We start from the raw sequence: 14,072 nt of genomic DNA on the forward strand, positions 1-14,072 counted from the left end.
TCTATTGTTGCGCATCGTGTCCATTTGCTCATACTGTATCAAATTCACAATAAAGTGCTGGTAAAGTAAACATACTAGCACAAGTATGTGAATACAGCTTGTCCTCCTCGTTGCGATGCTAAAATTACACTCTACCATCGCCATTACTTCAAGACTGAAGTCCATGTATAATGATTCCATATCCGTATACAATGAAGGCTGCAACTCCTGCTGCATGATCTCATGATCTTGCAATAATATTACACGATCAATTTGACGAAGGTCTGATTACTAACTGGTGCGAAAGCAAGAATGACACGGGCTACCAGCGGGTGTCTCATCCTCGAACTCTTCTTTAATTTATAAAATTTAATGAGTCCGAAAATAGCAATTTTCAAATAAAATGCACATCCGAGTGCATGAGCATATTGATGCTTGAGCTGGCTAGGTCAAGGTAAATAACTTATAATACAAGTACTTCAGTACGATCAAGAAATAGTTCTAGCCTACGGGATGGGAACTATGTGCAACTGGGCCAGTGGCTAGAAGTAGAAGCTCAATGTCACCGCTACGGTATACTCTACAGGACCGGCGGAAGCAGTTATTGATTGGTCCAGCCTTACCCTAGCCTTTTATGCAGTTTGTGTATATCATGTATATGGCGGGCCAGTATACACATGACCTCCTCAGCAGTAAACATAGGTTAGTGGCCAAGACGTTGGTCCGGCCATGGCCTGAGCGACCGGACCGGTTCCGCCGGGCCTGCTTCAGTCAGAAAATACTACAGTCAAGCGGCGCATCGACACTGTCAGTCATCCCGGCACATTCTCAATCAGTATCATGCGGTGGGTCGATGGCGCGCGCAATGTTCTTCAGTGCTTCCAGAGGGGCGTTCTCCACGTCCTCGTAAGTCAGATAGTCCCGGTCAGGCGACTTTATCTCCAGCCACAGCTGAGCAGAAGAAGAGCAAGGAATGAAGCGGGTCAGCACACACCATGACTGTGTTTGTGCACCTTGGTCATCACCACACTGATCATGTTAGAATCTACTGCCGGGTGGTTGAAAGAGGAACGTCGCCGCAATCCATCCGCCCACACAAACACACCAGGGATACTCGAGAGGGGCGTCTAATCGAGTGAGTACAGTATGTTAGCACAATATCTGAGGACAAAGATATCTAGAGATGATAATGCAGAGGGACGTCGTCCATGCAAGCACAGATGCATTGGCATTGCAATTGTGCACATCTGCTGGCCAACATGATGTGGCTCTAACTCAACTACATTGTCCTCCATAGTGCGACTTCCAAATGCTTACCTTCGCGCTCATAGCATCGGTTGCAAATTCATTGGCCTCGCTTCGCAGATCCTGTGTGCACGCATGTAGCACAAGCAAGCAGCACCAAGTAGAATGGCACGCATGTGTGGACTGCACATAAACAGCTATGCATCAAAGTAGATGTGTGGGCTGTACATAAACAGCTATGCATCAAAGTAGATATGTGGGCTGTACATAAACAGCTATGCATCAAAGTAGATATGTGGGCTGTACATAAACAGCTATGCATCAAAGTAGATGTGTGGGCTGTACATAAACAGCTATGCATCAAAGTAGATATGTGGGCTGTACATAAACAGCTATGCATCAAAGTAGATATGTGGGCTATACATAAACAGCTATGCATCAAAGTAGATGTGTGAACTGTTCATAAACAGCTGCTAGTATGCATCAAAGTAGAGTGAGTGGACTGTACAGGAACACCTGTGTAGCACAGTGGACTTGGTATGTCGTGAAGACCAGGGGCACATATTATGCAATACGCATGTTGTGGCGTGCTCAAATGTGCTCGGTACGTTTCACAGTGCATGTAGCATTACGAAGCATCAGCTCATCTCGATAGTACTGCACGCGCACAGATCTTACATCGGTGATGATTTCCATGAACAGTTCCCTGGAAATTGCAGCATTGTGTGTCAACTGTCTGAAAAGGCTTTCCCTGCAGCAACAATCATCCAAGTGCAAACGAGCGGCAAGACAACACTCACACAGAGCCATAGTTAAAATTTTATTGTATTGATGCCGTATTCTCGGGAGTATCGACTACAGTTACCCAAGGCTTCCTCGAAAATGCACGTGACGGTGTCGTACTCTGGTGGTTGTTCAACACCAGTATGGGGAACACCAGTATGTTCAACACCAGTATGTTCAACACCAGTATGTTCAACACCAGTATGTTCAACACCAGTATGGGGAACACCAGTATGTTCAACACCAGTATGTTCAACACCAGTATGTTCAACACCAGTATGGGGAACACCAGTATGTTCAACACCAGTATGGTTGCTCACTCGCACACTTTTAAAAACAAGACGACAAAGACCGGACATGTATGACATGTATGACATGTATGACATGTATGACATGTATGACATGTATGACATGTATGACATGTATGACATGTATGACATGTATGACATGTATGACATGTATGACATGTATGACATGTATGACATGTATGACATGTATGACATGTATGACATGTATGACATGTATGACATGTATGACATGTATGACATGTATGACATGTATGACATGTATGACATGTATGACATGTATGAAACACCTAAGAGTTGCTTTCAGAGATGTCCGTCTTGTTTTCCCCGGCCATCGTCTGCAACCGAGGCTGTAATGCACATTTGGGCGTGATGTTGCCAAGTACAACAATGTGCAAGGGGTGCTACGCTGCGAGCATGCATGTACACTGCAAGCATGCATGTACAGTCAGGCCTCGCTTATCCGGTCCTCTTTTATCCGGATCCCTCGCCATCCGGAAGAAAATAGCTGGTTACAAATTTACAGCATCCATGGTACATCCAACATAACCAGTGTTCGGTTATCCGGTTCCCTCGCCCATCCGGATATTTTTGTGGAAAACGGATGTGTGCGGTTAAACGAGGTCTGACTGTACACTGCAAGCATGCATGTACACTGCAAGCATGCATGTACACTGCAAGCATGCATGTACACTGCAAGCATGCATGTACACTGCAAGCATGCATGTACACTGCAAGCATGCATGTACACTGCAAGCATGCATGCTTGCAGTGTACATGCATGCTTGCAGTGTACACTGCAAGCATGCATGTACACTGCAAGCATGCATGTACACTGCAAGCATGCATGTACACTGCAAGCATGCATGTACACTGCAAGCATGCATGTACACTGCAAGCATGCATGTACACTGCAAGCATGCTTGTACACTGCAAGCATGCATGTACACTGCAAGCATGCATGTACACTGCAAGCATGCATGTACACTGCAAGCATGCATGTACACTGCAAGCATGCATGTACACTGCAAGCATGCATGTACACTGCAAGCATGCATGTACACTGCAAGCATGCATGTACACTGCAAGCATGCATATTGCATGTACACTGCAAGCATGCATGTACACTGCAAGCATGCATGTACACTGCAAGCATGCATGTACACTGCAAGCATGCTTGTACACTGCAAGCATGCATGTACACTGCAAGCATGCATGTACACTGCAAGCATGCATATTGCATGTACACTGCAAGCATGCATGTACACTGCAAGCATGCATGTACACTGCAAGCATGCATGTACACTGCAAGCATGCATGTACACTGCGAGCATGCATGTACACTGCAAGCATGCATATTGCATGTACACTGCAAGCATGCATGTACACTGCAAGCATGCATGTACACTGCAAGCATGCATGTACACTGCAAGCATGCATGTACACTGCAAGCATGCATGTACACTGCAAGCATGCATGTACACTGCAAGCATGCATGTACACTGCAAGCATGCATGTACACTGCAAGCATGCATGTACACTGCAAGCATGCATGTACACGTTGCACAGTGCAGTCATCAGCCTTCGGTATTGAGCAGGTTTTTGAGCCTGAAACAATGTAGGACCAGTGAAACTTGGCTGAATAATCTGGGCCTAGCATACCGAATAAGTTCCGGGTTCATGTAGCCCATTTCAATGTGCTTCTGGCCTTTCAGGTAGGTCCACTTCAGCTCCACATCTGCCAACGACATGTAGCTATCGACGTCCGTTGTGTTGCAGTTGCTGTCGTTAAACCAACGTGTGGGCGTGAAGAGGAGTGTTTCGGAGATGCTGCGCGTATACGACCTGACCTGATGCAGATACCCTGGTGTTAGAAAGGAACAAAAGGAACACCACGCAGACCGTGTAGAGTGTGGTGTGTAGAGGTTTAATGTGAATACGATCGACTTTGTATGGAGTGGCAAACTAGGGCTAGTTTGGTTGGACCACGTGGTGCCAAACTGGTGCTAGTTTGTAGGGAGTGGGAAAACCGGACCTAGTTTTGTATGGTGTGGAAAACTGGAGCTAGTTTTGTACGGTGTGGAAAACCGTTGCTAGCCCGTTGCAACGAGTGGCAAACCAGGGCTAGTTTGCATGGAGTGAAAAGCCAGGGCTGTAGTATGTATGGAGTGGAGAACCAGTGCTGTAGTATGTATGGAGTGGAGAATCAGTGCTAGTGTGTGTGCAGTGGCCACCAGAACACAATACTGAATCATTACAGAGCAGCACACAGGCCATCACCAACTACCTCCGGGTAGGAAAATGCAGTCCCCGGGTGCTAAGGTGGCCCAGGTCCATGGAACACCAGCCGCCAACGGATACTGCATCAAGTCAACACTATCCGGATCAATGAGTGAGTAGCCTGAGCCGTTGATTGTCTACAAAAACAGAACCAACAGGAATGAACAGGCAAGACGAGAGGGAAATAAATGGGTTAGCCTAAGCAGCCAGGATCCCGGTGTGCAATTCGAAGCATATCTATGGATATGGTTGTGCCTAACATATGACTCTTAAAGAAATCTGGACTAGCTGAAGCTGGTGCGAACACCATGTCAGCTAATGCGCTACAGTGCGTTTTTTTTAAACAGACATTTGTCGATTTTGATTTTTTAGTTTGTTCTCATTCCAAATTTGAATTTTTTCTTCACAGCTGCGTTTGTGTGGGTCTTGGATCGAAGAAAATTAAGTTTGGAAATCGGAATAATAATAATTGTCAAAGTTAGATATTTGGACGGTGCAGTTGTGCACTGCTGTCTGCAGTTCTCCTAACCTTTGTAGGAAACCAGTGAGTCGTGGCTTTTCACGACTTACTGTGGCAAACTGTACTGAATAATTCAAATGCTGTATTGCAATTAGCTCAATAAATCAAAACATTCCAGCATGCATGTAGGAAACTTCCCTCGATCCCTGAAAGAATGCAGTGAAAATTCAAACACCACAACAAATCACAAGGGCAATTCACACAGCACCCATAAAGAGACTAAAAGGAAGCAATACATGAGCGGTTTTACAAACACACAAACACACAAACACACACACACACACATACACACACACACACATACACACAAACACACAATGCAAATAGGTCACAGTTGTGTCTGGTTCAACATCTGCGAATAGTAGAAGACCAGCGAGCGTCGAAACGGCCCCAATAATTCCGTGTTTTGTGTTGCACTTGTGACGACAGTATTACACAGTGAACAGATGTGCTAGGACAGCCGACGACGTATATCATCGTTGGCGTCGGCCTCGTCGGTCTCCAGTCACGAACACATCGGCGCAGTTTTTCACGAATCCGTCCCGTCCACCAGTATGCAGAACAATAAAGCGCTTGCCTTTACCTGATGGAGCTTCATTTGGTTGCTTGCCTATACACTCCTGTCACCATTGTCGGACCAACTCCTAGTAACTGTGTGACGCGCATTGACCCACGTGTCATCCAGGTATGTCTCACAGGTAGGGATGCCGCCATGACACAATCCCGTGCCGTTCCATCATCATGTGTGTGATACCTCTGGTCTTGCCACACTGGAATCCCATGGAACACAACATTTTCCAAGAGCTAGTTTTGCTCATGTCTGGAAAATCGTCGATGCTTTCTATGCAGCGAGCAGGAACTTTGTCCAGTGTTGGGTGCTCCTTCGCAGCATAGAATTCGTAAATTACTTCTTATACAGTCCAAAGCAAATCCGTCAGGGTTGAGTGGTTTTATGGCACGAGTCTCACATTGGGGATTGTCACTCTCGTTACCTTCATCACTGGAGACAGACAAGGCCAACGCAGCACGCTGATTTTCGCCGTCAGCATCCCTGGTACATCTGTTCATGGTGGAAATGCTGACGCCACACGCAACAGCAGCATGACGAATGGAATACTTGGGACCAATTCGATGCCCAGCCATTGTTCTCCTCGTCTTCGCAAAAATTGTAAAACAGACACCACCATGGCCCGTTCGCGCTTTGTTATGTGTGGTATGTCGAGAGAACAAGTTGCCACGAACGAAAAGACACTCGAGAAAAAGCAAAATAGGGCCACAGAGCAGTCAGCAACAAAATGATTCCTCCAGCCACGAGGAGCTAGCTCGAAGGACACTCTGAACAAAATGGCGAAATGCCACGAGTCACACCTGGTTTTCGAATTTCGCGCGCAGATTTTCGTGACGCAACTCGCATGACATTTTCTCAAAAGTGGCCTTGAGTACGTTCTCAAGGATTTCAGAGTCTATTATAAAAAAAACGCACTGTAGTATCTAGGCTTTCAAATTTCAAGTGCAATTTTCTTTCTCTTTTTTTGCCTCTGTCCTCCCTCTCTGTATATTCGGTTCTGCCATGGTTGCCTGTCTCCCTTCATCTCATCTGTTTTTAAAATTCGCCATCTTTAGACGTGCCAGGAGAATATTTTCGGAATAAAAAAAATAATAAAGTGCAGGATGATGCCCATCATTTTGGAAACCTCTCATTACATGGAATATGACTGAAATACCCCAAACAGGATGTCACTGAGAACTACCAAACAAAGCTCAGAACACGTTTTTGTGAGCATTGACTTTACAAAGATACAGAGATACAAGTTTGTAGGTATGCTCCTAACTGGAAAACACCAGTGCATTACTTCCTGACAAAAAGGATATCACATTCAGTTGTGGACAAGGAAGAGTCTCGAGCACTAATAGACCTTGAGTGTGATTACATGTCATCAGATATCAAGCTACTGGTATTACGGTGCTTGCCTGTGATGCCATGTACAGCTGCGCCTGATACTTCTTCGGGATCATCACAAAGTCCTTACGGCCAGCCAGCAGGCAGTGAATGTTGTGATCTGCATCATAGTGAATCACGCTGCGCGTACCACCGTTGCTCATCCACAGATTGGCCTCCTGAATAAAGCGCCGCGTACTGCCACACAGAACACTGCGAGGTGCCTGAGCAAGATCAGGAGCAGCACACGAGCCCCACATAAAGCCGGGAATTAGACTTTGTGTGTCGGTGCAAGGGGAAAGACAGCCCAACCAACAACAGAAAAAACATTGACTGCCATGGCAATCCCTTGCACCACATGCTAAGTTATGCAGCTGTAGTTGCTGCAGTATGTCACAGCGTGTGTCAAATTTATGTCAGTATAAATGATTACAAGGTGGCCCACTTCAAGCTATGCACGCTATTACCAAACTATGCACACTATTACCACAGAATTGCGCAAAACAAAGTGCGCACAAAAGGAAATTGGCCACCCACGCCGGTATTCTCACATACCGTATTGTCCGGTGCGTACGCCGCACTGGAGTGTCCGTAACCCCCGTTTATTGCCACGACTGAAATACAGACATCTACCCTCTTTATCACCGTTGATTAATTTGATCATCGGAGTACCCCATCCCCCCCCCCCCCCCCCCTAGCTGAATTCCGGGTGTTCAAAGTGCGGCTTACACTCCGGAAAATACGGTAATCTGGACAGTTGAACTGAGTTTCCGGGAAGAGAACAGCTGGTGCAGGGTATCAACATGGCTTACCTTGACCTCTTTTCTCATATCATCCGGTAAGACGGTCACGATGTAGAGGTTGTCCTTCTGGTACCGGTCCAGGAACTCCCTCATCTGCATGCGCTTGGGCGGCGTGGCACGGCTTTCGTTCTTGACCTCGCTTATCACGTCCAGTGAGCCGTACGTCTCCCGGAGGTACTCGTCCGTCCAGAGGCGAAATGCCGGCGAGTCGCTCACCATTCCACGGTACACCAGCGGTTGCTTTGGCTTGATGTGTGTGCGGTAGAAATCGCTGGGGTGTAGCTCCTGCCAGCATGGGTCAGCAGAATGGAAATTATTCAGCACCGGGGCCTGACTGCTACCGTGCCCGCGGTGGCCAGCGTACGCTTTCATGGAGGTGTGTGTACATGGGGGCGGGGGTGAACAGTCAGACGTGCATTTGCCTGTGCCGCGCTTCGTTCCATGTGGGTTCGGATGGGTTTTGGCGACAGTTGATTTCTGTCGCCGTGTCTCACTGCAAACATTCAATGTCCCATGGTACAATTATGTCCACTATCATCTACATGCATCTATCATAAACATACTTCGAAGTAGTAGTATGATACACATAGCCATATGCACAGGAACACGGTGTTGCCAGGTTATGGCGTGTCTGCTACACCGTTTCCTGTTTACTCCCTTCAGGAGCGGCAAATCTGCACCGAATGAATGAAAACCACGGAGTGAGATGCATTTTCCGCCCCCATGCATTGAAAATCTGTTCGCATAGCCACGAAAACTCAAACTTTCAAAGACTGAAAAGTGCATGACATTGTAGATCTACATTCTGTGATCGTTGCACCACAAATGCACAAATGCACGAATGCTGGTCACAGAGACCTTCCTGAGGTGCAGTGGCACATGCAGACGTCTTGCCTCGGCTACGACTCACCTCGATGTACTCTTGTACTGGTCCTTCAGGAGCTCGTTGGTATCCAAATGGTTTCAGATGTCCTCTGCCATATGGTGGAGAGTCCACTGGTTCGTCGCCCAAACTCGGTGGAAATTCCGGAAGGCTTCGTGCGACCTCCTCGGCGCTAGCTACACTTACAGTCAGCACCTTGGCGGCGAAATGCGCCAGGCTGAGTGAGACGAGGACCAACGACACACACGAATCCATTCTGATCCGCGGCGTTCTGGCTACAAGGCGCACTTGCACTAGCGTAGTGCGACTCGGCTACCTTTCGTGACCGATGTCGAGAGCACACCTCCGATCCAGAGTCCCAAGTCAAAAGGTCTACTCAGTGTCGGTAGATACAGTCCACCTGGCACCCGCATATGTAACGACGTGAAATCCACAATGCGAATCAAACCAGTCAGATACATGTACAATCATGGTATTAATAGATAAACCAATAATTATGCATGTACAATCATTATCCATATAAAAACTGCTCTCTGAGCAGTTCTGAAAAACCTATACTGGTGCAGCCCCGTCGTAAAACTATGAAATTAGAACTGGGCCTTTATCCCCCCCCCCCCCCCCCCCCATGTGAAATGGTCCACCTAAATAGGGAATGACGGGACCCGAACGCACCAGTAGCACGAGGTCGGGAGGGCACATGTCACCAATAGTACTGCAGTGTATCAGTGGCTGTGTACACAATATTGCTATGGGGCTGTGGTCAGCGTCCCCATCTGCATCCATATGTGTAGGTGGGAACCTCGTGCTACTGGTGCGTTCGGGTCCCGTCATTCCCTATTTAGGTGGACCATTTCACATGGGGGGGGATAAAGGCCCAGTTCTAATTTCATAGTTTTACGACGGGGCTGCACCAGTATAGGTTTTTCAGAACTGCTCAGAGAGCAGTTTTTATATGGATAATTTCAGTTCTTTTTCCGTTCCCCCACCCACCCGGGGCCCAGCGGGTCAGTTTTAGAGTGGGCATTGATATGGTGTCGAGCCCCAACTCCGTCCCGTCGCAATGGGACATTGCAGTAGAGTGGTCACATAGCCAGCTGTGAGCACCCGTGCTTCGGCAGTGCGTGGCACTGGCACGCACCTCCTGATCAGCAGGTCATGCTGCCCGACTGCACATACGTGTATACACTCACGCAGACACGCGTACAGTTGACGTGATATGGACCAATGTACATACGCACAGGCAGAGGCGTGAAGAGACACACGGACAAACGGAAGCACAACAGTACGCATTGTTGTAGACAGGGGTGCATAAGCGCGCGCACATGCACATTGCGGCAACCGTGGGCCGCACCACGGCCCGCGCATGCGCCGAAATCTCTGTCGTCAGTGACGGGGCCAGTGAGACCACGGCACACCTCCCCCCCCCCCCCCCCAACACACGCACAAGGGAAGACATAAATGAACGCACACACACACACACGCACACACGCACACACGCACACACACACACACACACATACACACATACACACACACACACACATACACACATACACACACACATACACACACACACACATACACACATACACACACACACACACACACACACACATACACACATACACACACACACACACACACACACATACATACACACACACACATGCAAAGGAAGATGGCTACATGTACGCACGAACACACACACACACACACAGACGCGCGCATGCACACACACATACACACACATGCACACACACACACAGACACGCGCGCAGAGGAGAGCAAACACGGACATGTTGTGCAATAGCACTTCAGCAGACTTAATTCAACACATTGGCTTTCGGACGAAACATTTTTAATTGCATCAATGCTGTCGACGCTGCTTCAATGGCCAAGTGATGCGTGGCGATTGAAACTATGGCCACCTGGACACGAACGCAGAGAGAAGGCAGAAGAATGCGTGTTTAGGCAACAGACGGAGGTTGTGAAGCATTCACCCATTGCATACCACCGATGCGGGAAGTTCAGTACTTGCGGGTTATGGAAAATTTCCCTTGTCCAACGATTTAGCACAGGTCGATGTTGCAGACACCAAGGTGGAAATGTGTAGGCACAATGCGGAGGTTTTCACTCACATAACTTGTTAGTCTGTTCATGAGATTTCCCACAAATCCATCGCAATCTGCAAGGGGGAAGGGACCACCTCCTCCTTTCGCCTTAGCATGTGGCAAGAAATGCATGCAAACACAGGTACGTTACACACCTTCTCCTCGAATGCCGCATACTGTTCGGCAGGCCTAGTAATAATAGCATTTTCATCCAAACATAGATCGTGGTCGACTGTCATGCCCATTTGGGGCACAGCAATGTCTTTGAATGCGTCATCAAGGTACTTTCCTACCGTGAAATGGTCCCACACACCCGCAGGATACAGTCTGGTAACCTCAGCAACCATGCAATACATGTCGTTAAGGGTGCACTCACGAGCTAGTACATCTGTCAAGGCCTGCCGCGCTAGACATGCACGCTTCACGGCTGTTGCACTGGCGTACAATTTAGATGCTACATTGGAATGTGGCCTCATATGGTACAAGTTGCACCACAAGCTTCTGCATCCACTGTCGAAAGTGCAATTTACAGAATACCCGGTTTTGCACGTGGGAAGGCACCATTTCAAGTTGCGATCGACAATTTCGCATTTAGCACATGGATAAGGCATGTGGTCCACGTTCCTACTCTTTGACATGCGCGATTCAGCGAACAAGTTTCCCAACATGTCGCCCAAGTTCCTTTTCTCGTCGACGCACCCAGTAACCAGGTCACAAAAGTCGCGTATCTGAAGCGCACTACCCTCACGCACCTTGCACAGACCATCGCACTTCTGCAGCTCCACAAGTGTCAGTCCATCATCGTCGGGAGACACAACTTCAACTTGACCTGCCACTTCTCCCCCATCTGGCGACTGGACAGTGTTGTGTGCCTTGCCAGTGATGTCAGTAATTATAGGCGTCAATAATTCACTACCATCGCTGCCCAGACAAATGCGCCACGAGTCACTATGATAAGGTTGTGCCCTGCTGTCATGATGGTGACAGTCACCGCGGTATGTTTTGTCAACGTCACCCGTACACTCTTCCGTCAAGTCAAGTGTGCTCACATATTTGGCAAGGTGTTTGAAGCGATTAACTTCTATCCTAGTTATGTCACGGGTAACTTTAATGAAGTACCCGCAGACCTTGTCAATCCGAACATCGTCCACTCTCTCTGCATCGTCCAGGAGACGAGCGCGAATAGCGTCACGGATCACGTCTCGCTGACTTCCTCTCGTGTCGGCAGTGAAAGTGCACAGTGGTGGTGAAATAGGTGGAAATGTAGTTCTGTCGGGATCAGCGCTTTCGGAAGGATGCCACGTGGGGAGGCCAAATGCAGCGTCCGGAACATCGTCCGCACTGCCTATAATGTCACATATGTGCAATGCTGCACGCGGGTTTTTTTGCGCGGTATCTTTATGTGTGTCCGTTCCTTTGCCCGTGTTCTTCGTAATCGCTTTTGCGGGGGCACTTTCGCTTTCTTTGCAACAGGCCCATGCTTTTTCCCTTTCTTCTTCGATGTCTTAAAGGGGAAGTATACCCTAAAATCAAATTTTCACCAGTTGTAGTCTTCTGGGTGCTGAGTTGAATGGTCTTGGTCCGAGGAAGCTGCGACGCTCCCTTCCTACTTGAATCCCAATCGAACTCGCGCACTTCCACCGAAACTGGGTGACTGCGCCCTACTAGATGGGGATTTGTATGCAAAATGTCACTAAAAACGCCATTTCGTTCTTATAAAAGCACGGATGACCGCGATTGGCCCATATGCTGTAGTCTTTTGGACGCTGAGTCGACTGGTTTTGGTCCGAAAAGGCTGCGATGCAGCGTTCCTCCTTTATTCCCAATCGAACATGGTTGAACAAGCGGTCACGTGCTCCTGGGTGCCCAAATCACCTGGTCACCACGCCAGCAGGCGACAAATTTCACACCAAGGTTCAACTCGAGTTCAACTCGAGTGACAGGAGTGCACCCAAAAAAGGTCAAACAGGCTAGTAAGTTGTACCCTGCAGGCACGGTGACCAGGTGACTGGTGTACGCAGAAGCACGTGACCGCTTGTTCAACCATGTTCGATTGGGAATAAAGGAGGAACGCTACATCGCAGCCTTTTCGGACCAAAACCAGTCGACTCAGCGTCCAAAAGACTACAACATATGGGCCAATCGCGGTCATCCGTGCTTTTATAAGAACGAAATGGCGCTTTTAGTGACATTTTGCATACAAATCCCCATCTCGTAGGGCGCAGTCACCCAGTTTCGGTGGAAGTGCGCGAGTTCGATTGGGATTCAAGTAGGAAGGGAGCGTCTCAGCTTCCTCGGACCAAGACCATTCGACTCAGCACCCCGAAGACTACAACTGGTGAAAATTTGATTTTAGGGTATACTTCCCCTTTAATGCGCGCGGCGGGCTCTTTCACCCGCGATCTCGCCTGCTTTGCTTTCTCCCGAGATGTCACCATGTAAGCGGCCTGCTTTGTCTTTGCGTGTCCAGGCGCAATTTCTGTATGTCGCCTTGGTAGTTCATGACTACGTGTCTTCTGGCCAAATCTCGCCATGTACTTGGCCTGCTTTGTCTGTGTATCCATTTCATGTGCGACCAACAAAATTTCAATGCACTACAGAGACTAGACAGTGGGTGCAATACGCTCTCTATCTGAAGACGTGAACCATTACATTTTTTTGAAAAGTTATACGTACACCTGAAACGTAATGATGTACAGGAATAGAGAGAGTGACTACAATACGCTCTCGACCTGATATAGTGATAACGTGAGTACAAGACACTCTCCACCTGATAACGTGTTAGAAGGTAATAGGTCTACAGTCCCACCGTACCCTTCCTACACGACTGTAGACCATTACATTTTTTTACTACAATACGCTCTCGACCTGATAACGTGAGTACAAGACACTCTCCACCTGATAACGTGTTACAAGGTAACAGGTCTACAGTCCCACCGTACCCTTCGTCATTTCTCATTCACCATCGCGCGATACCCTGGCACACACTGGCAACATATCAATGGGGTGCCTTACCGTCGTCTAGAGGAGACGTCTTCGCACCAATATTTTCCCTCCTGCGCATTCAGTCGCCGACGCGACAGCGTTTACGGGGCCGTTCCAGTTGCGGAAGACATTCGATTCATCGGGCCAGTTCAGCAACAGGGCCGTGGACACACAGGGGCAGAGGAGAGACATTGTTAGTGGACAAGAAATATGCAGTGGCAAGTGGCGAGTGCCGCATG

At 48.2% G+C, this 14,072-nt stretch overlaps 1 protein-coding gene across 1 annotated transcript; it reads right to left on the reverse strand.

Annotated features, from left to right (window-relative positions):
* Positions 1-147: 147 nt before the first annotated feature.
* On the reverse strand, positions 148-9,218 carry LOC135804861 (bifunctional peptidase and (3S)-lysyl hydroxylase Jmjd7-like). Its single transcript, XM_065318830.1, has 8 exons — positions 8,765-9,218; positions 7,864-8,139; positions 7,084-7,275; positions 4,600-4,729; positions 3,975-4,176; positions 1,903-1,975; positions 1,297-1,347; positions 148-930 (listed from the first exon to the last, which is right to left on the reverse strand). The coding sequence occupies exons 1-8, from the start codon at positions 8,990-8,992 to the stop codon at positions 808-810; spliced, it is 1,275 nt and encodes a 424-aa protein (XP_065174902.1). The 5' UTR covers positions 8,993-9,218; the 3' UTR covers positions 148-807.
* Positions 9,219-14,072: the final 4,854 nt, after the last annotated feature.

This window comes from Sycon ciliatum, chromosome 1 (genome assembly GCF_964019385.1).
Source record: "Sycon ciliatum chromosome 1, ocSycCili1.1, whole genome shotgun sequence".
Taxonomy (NCBI): domain Eukaryota; kingdom Metazoa; phylum Porifera; class Calcarea; order Leucosolenida; family Sycettidae; genus Sycon; species Sycon ciliatum.

Bases quoted from the DNA above. Each gene is read 5' to 3' on its own strand.
- LOC135804861 (XM_065318830.1), bottom strand. From the start codon at position 8,992: ATGGATTCGTGTGTGTCGTTGGTCCTCGTCTCACTCAGCCTGGCGCAT. The intron at 8,140-8,764 runs GTGAGTCGTAGC...CCATGCTGGCAG, and splicing joins CAGTACAAGAGTACATCGAG to GAGCTACACCCCAGCGATTT. The intron at 1,348-1,902 runs GTAAGATCTGTG...GCGTGCACACAG, and splicing joins TCATGGAAATCATCACCGAT to GATCTGCGAAGCGAGGCCAA.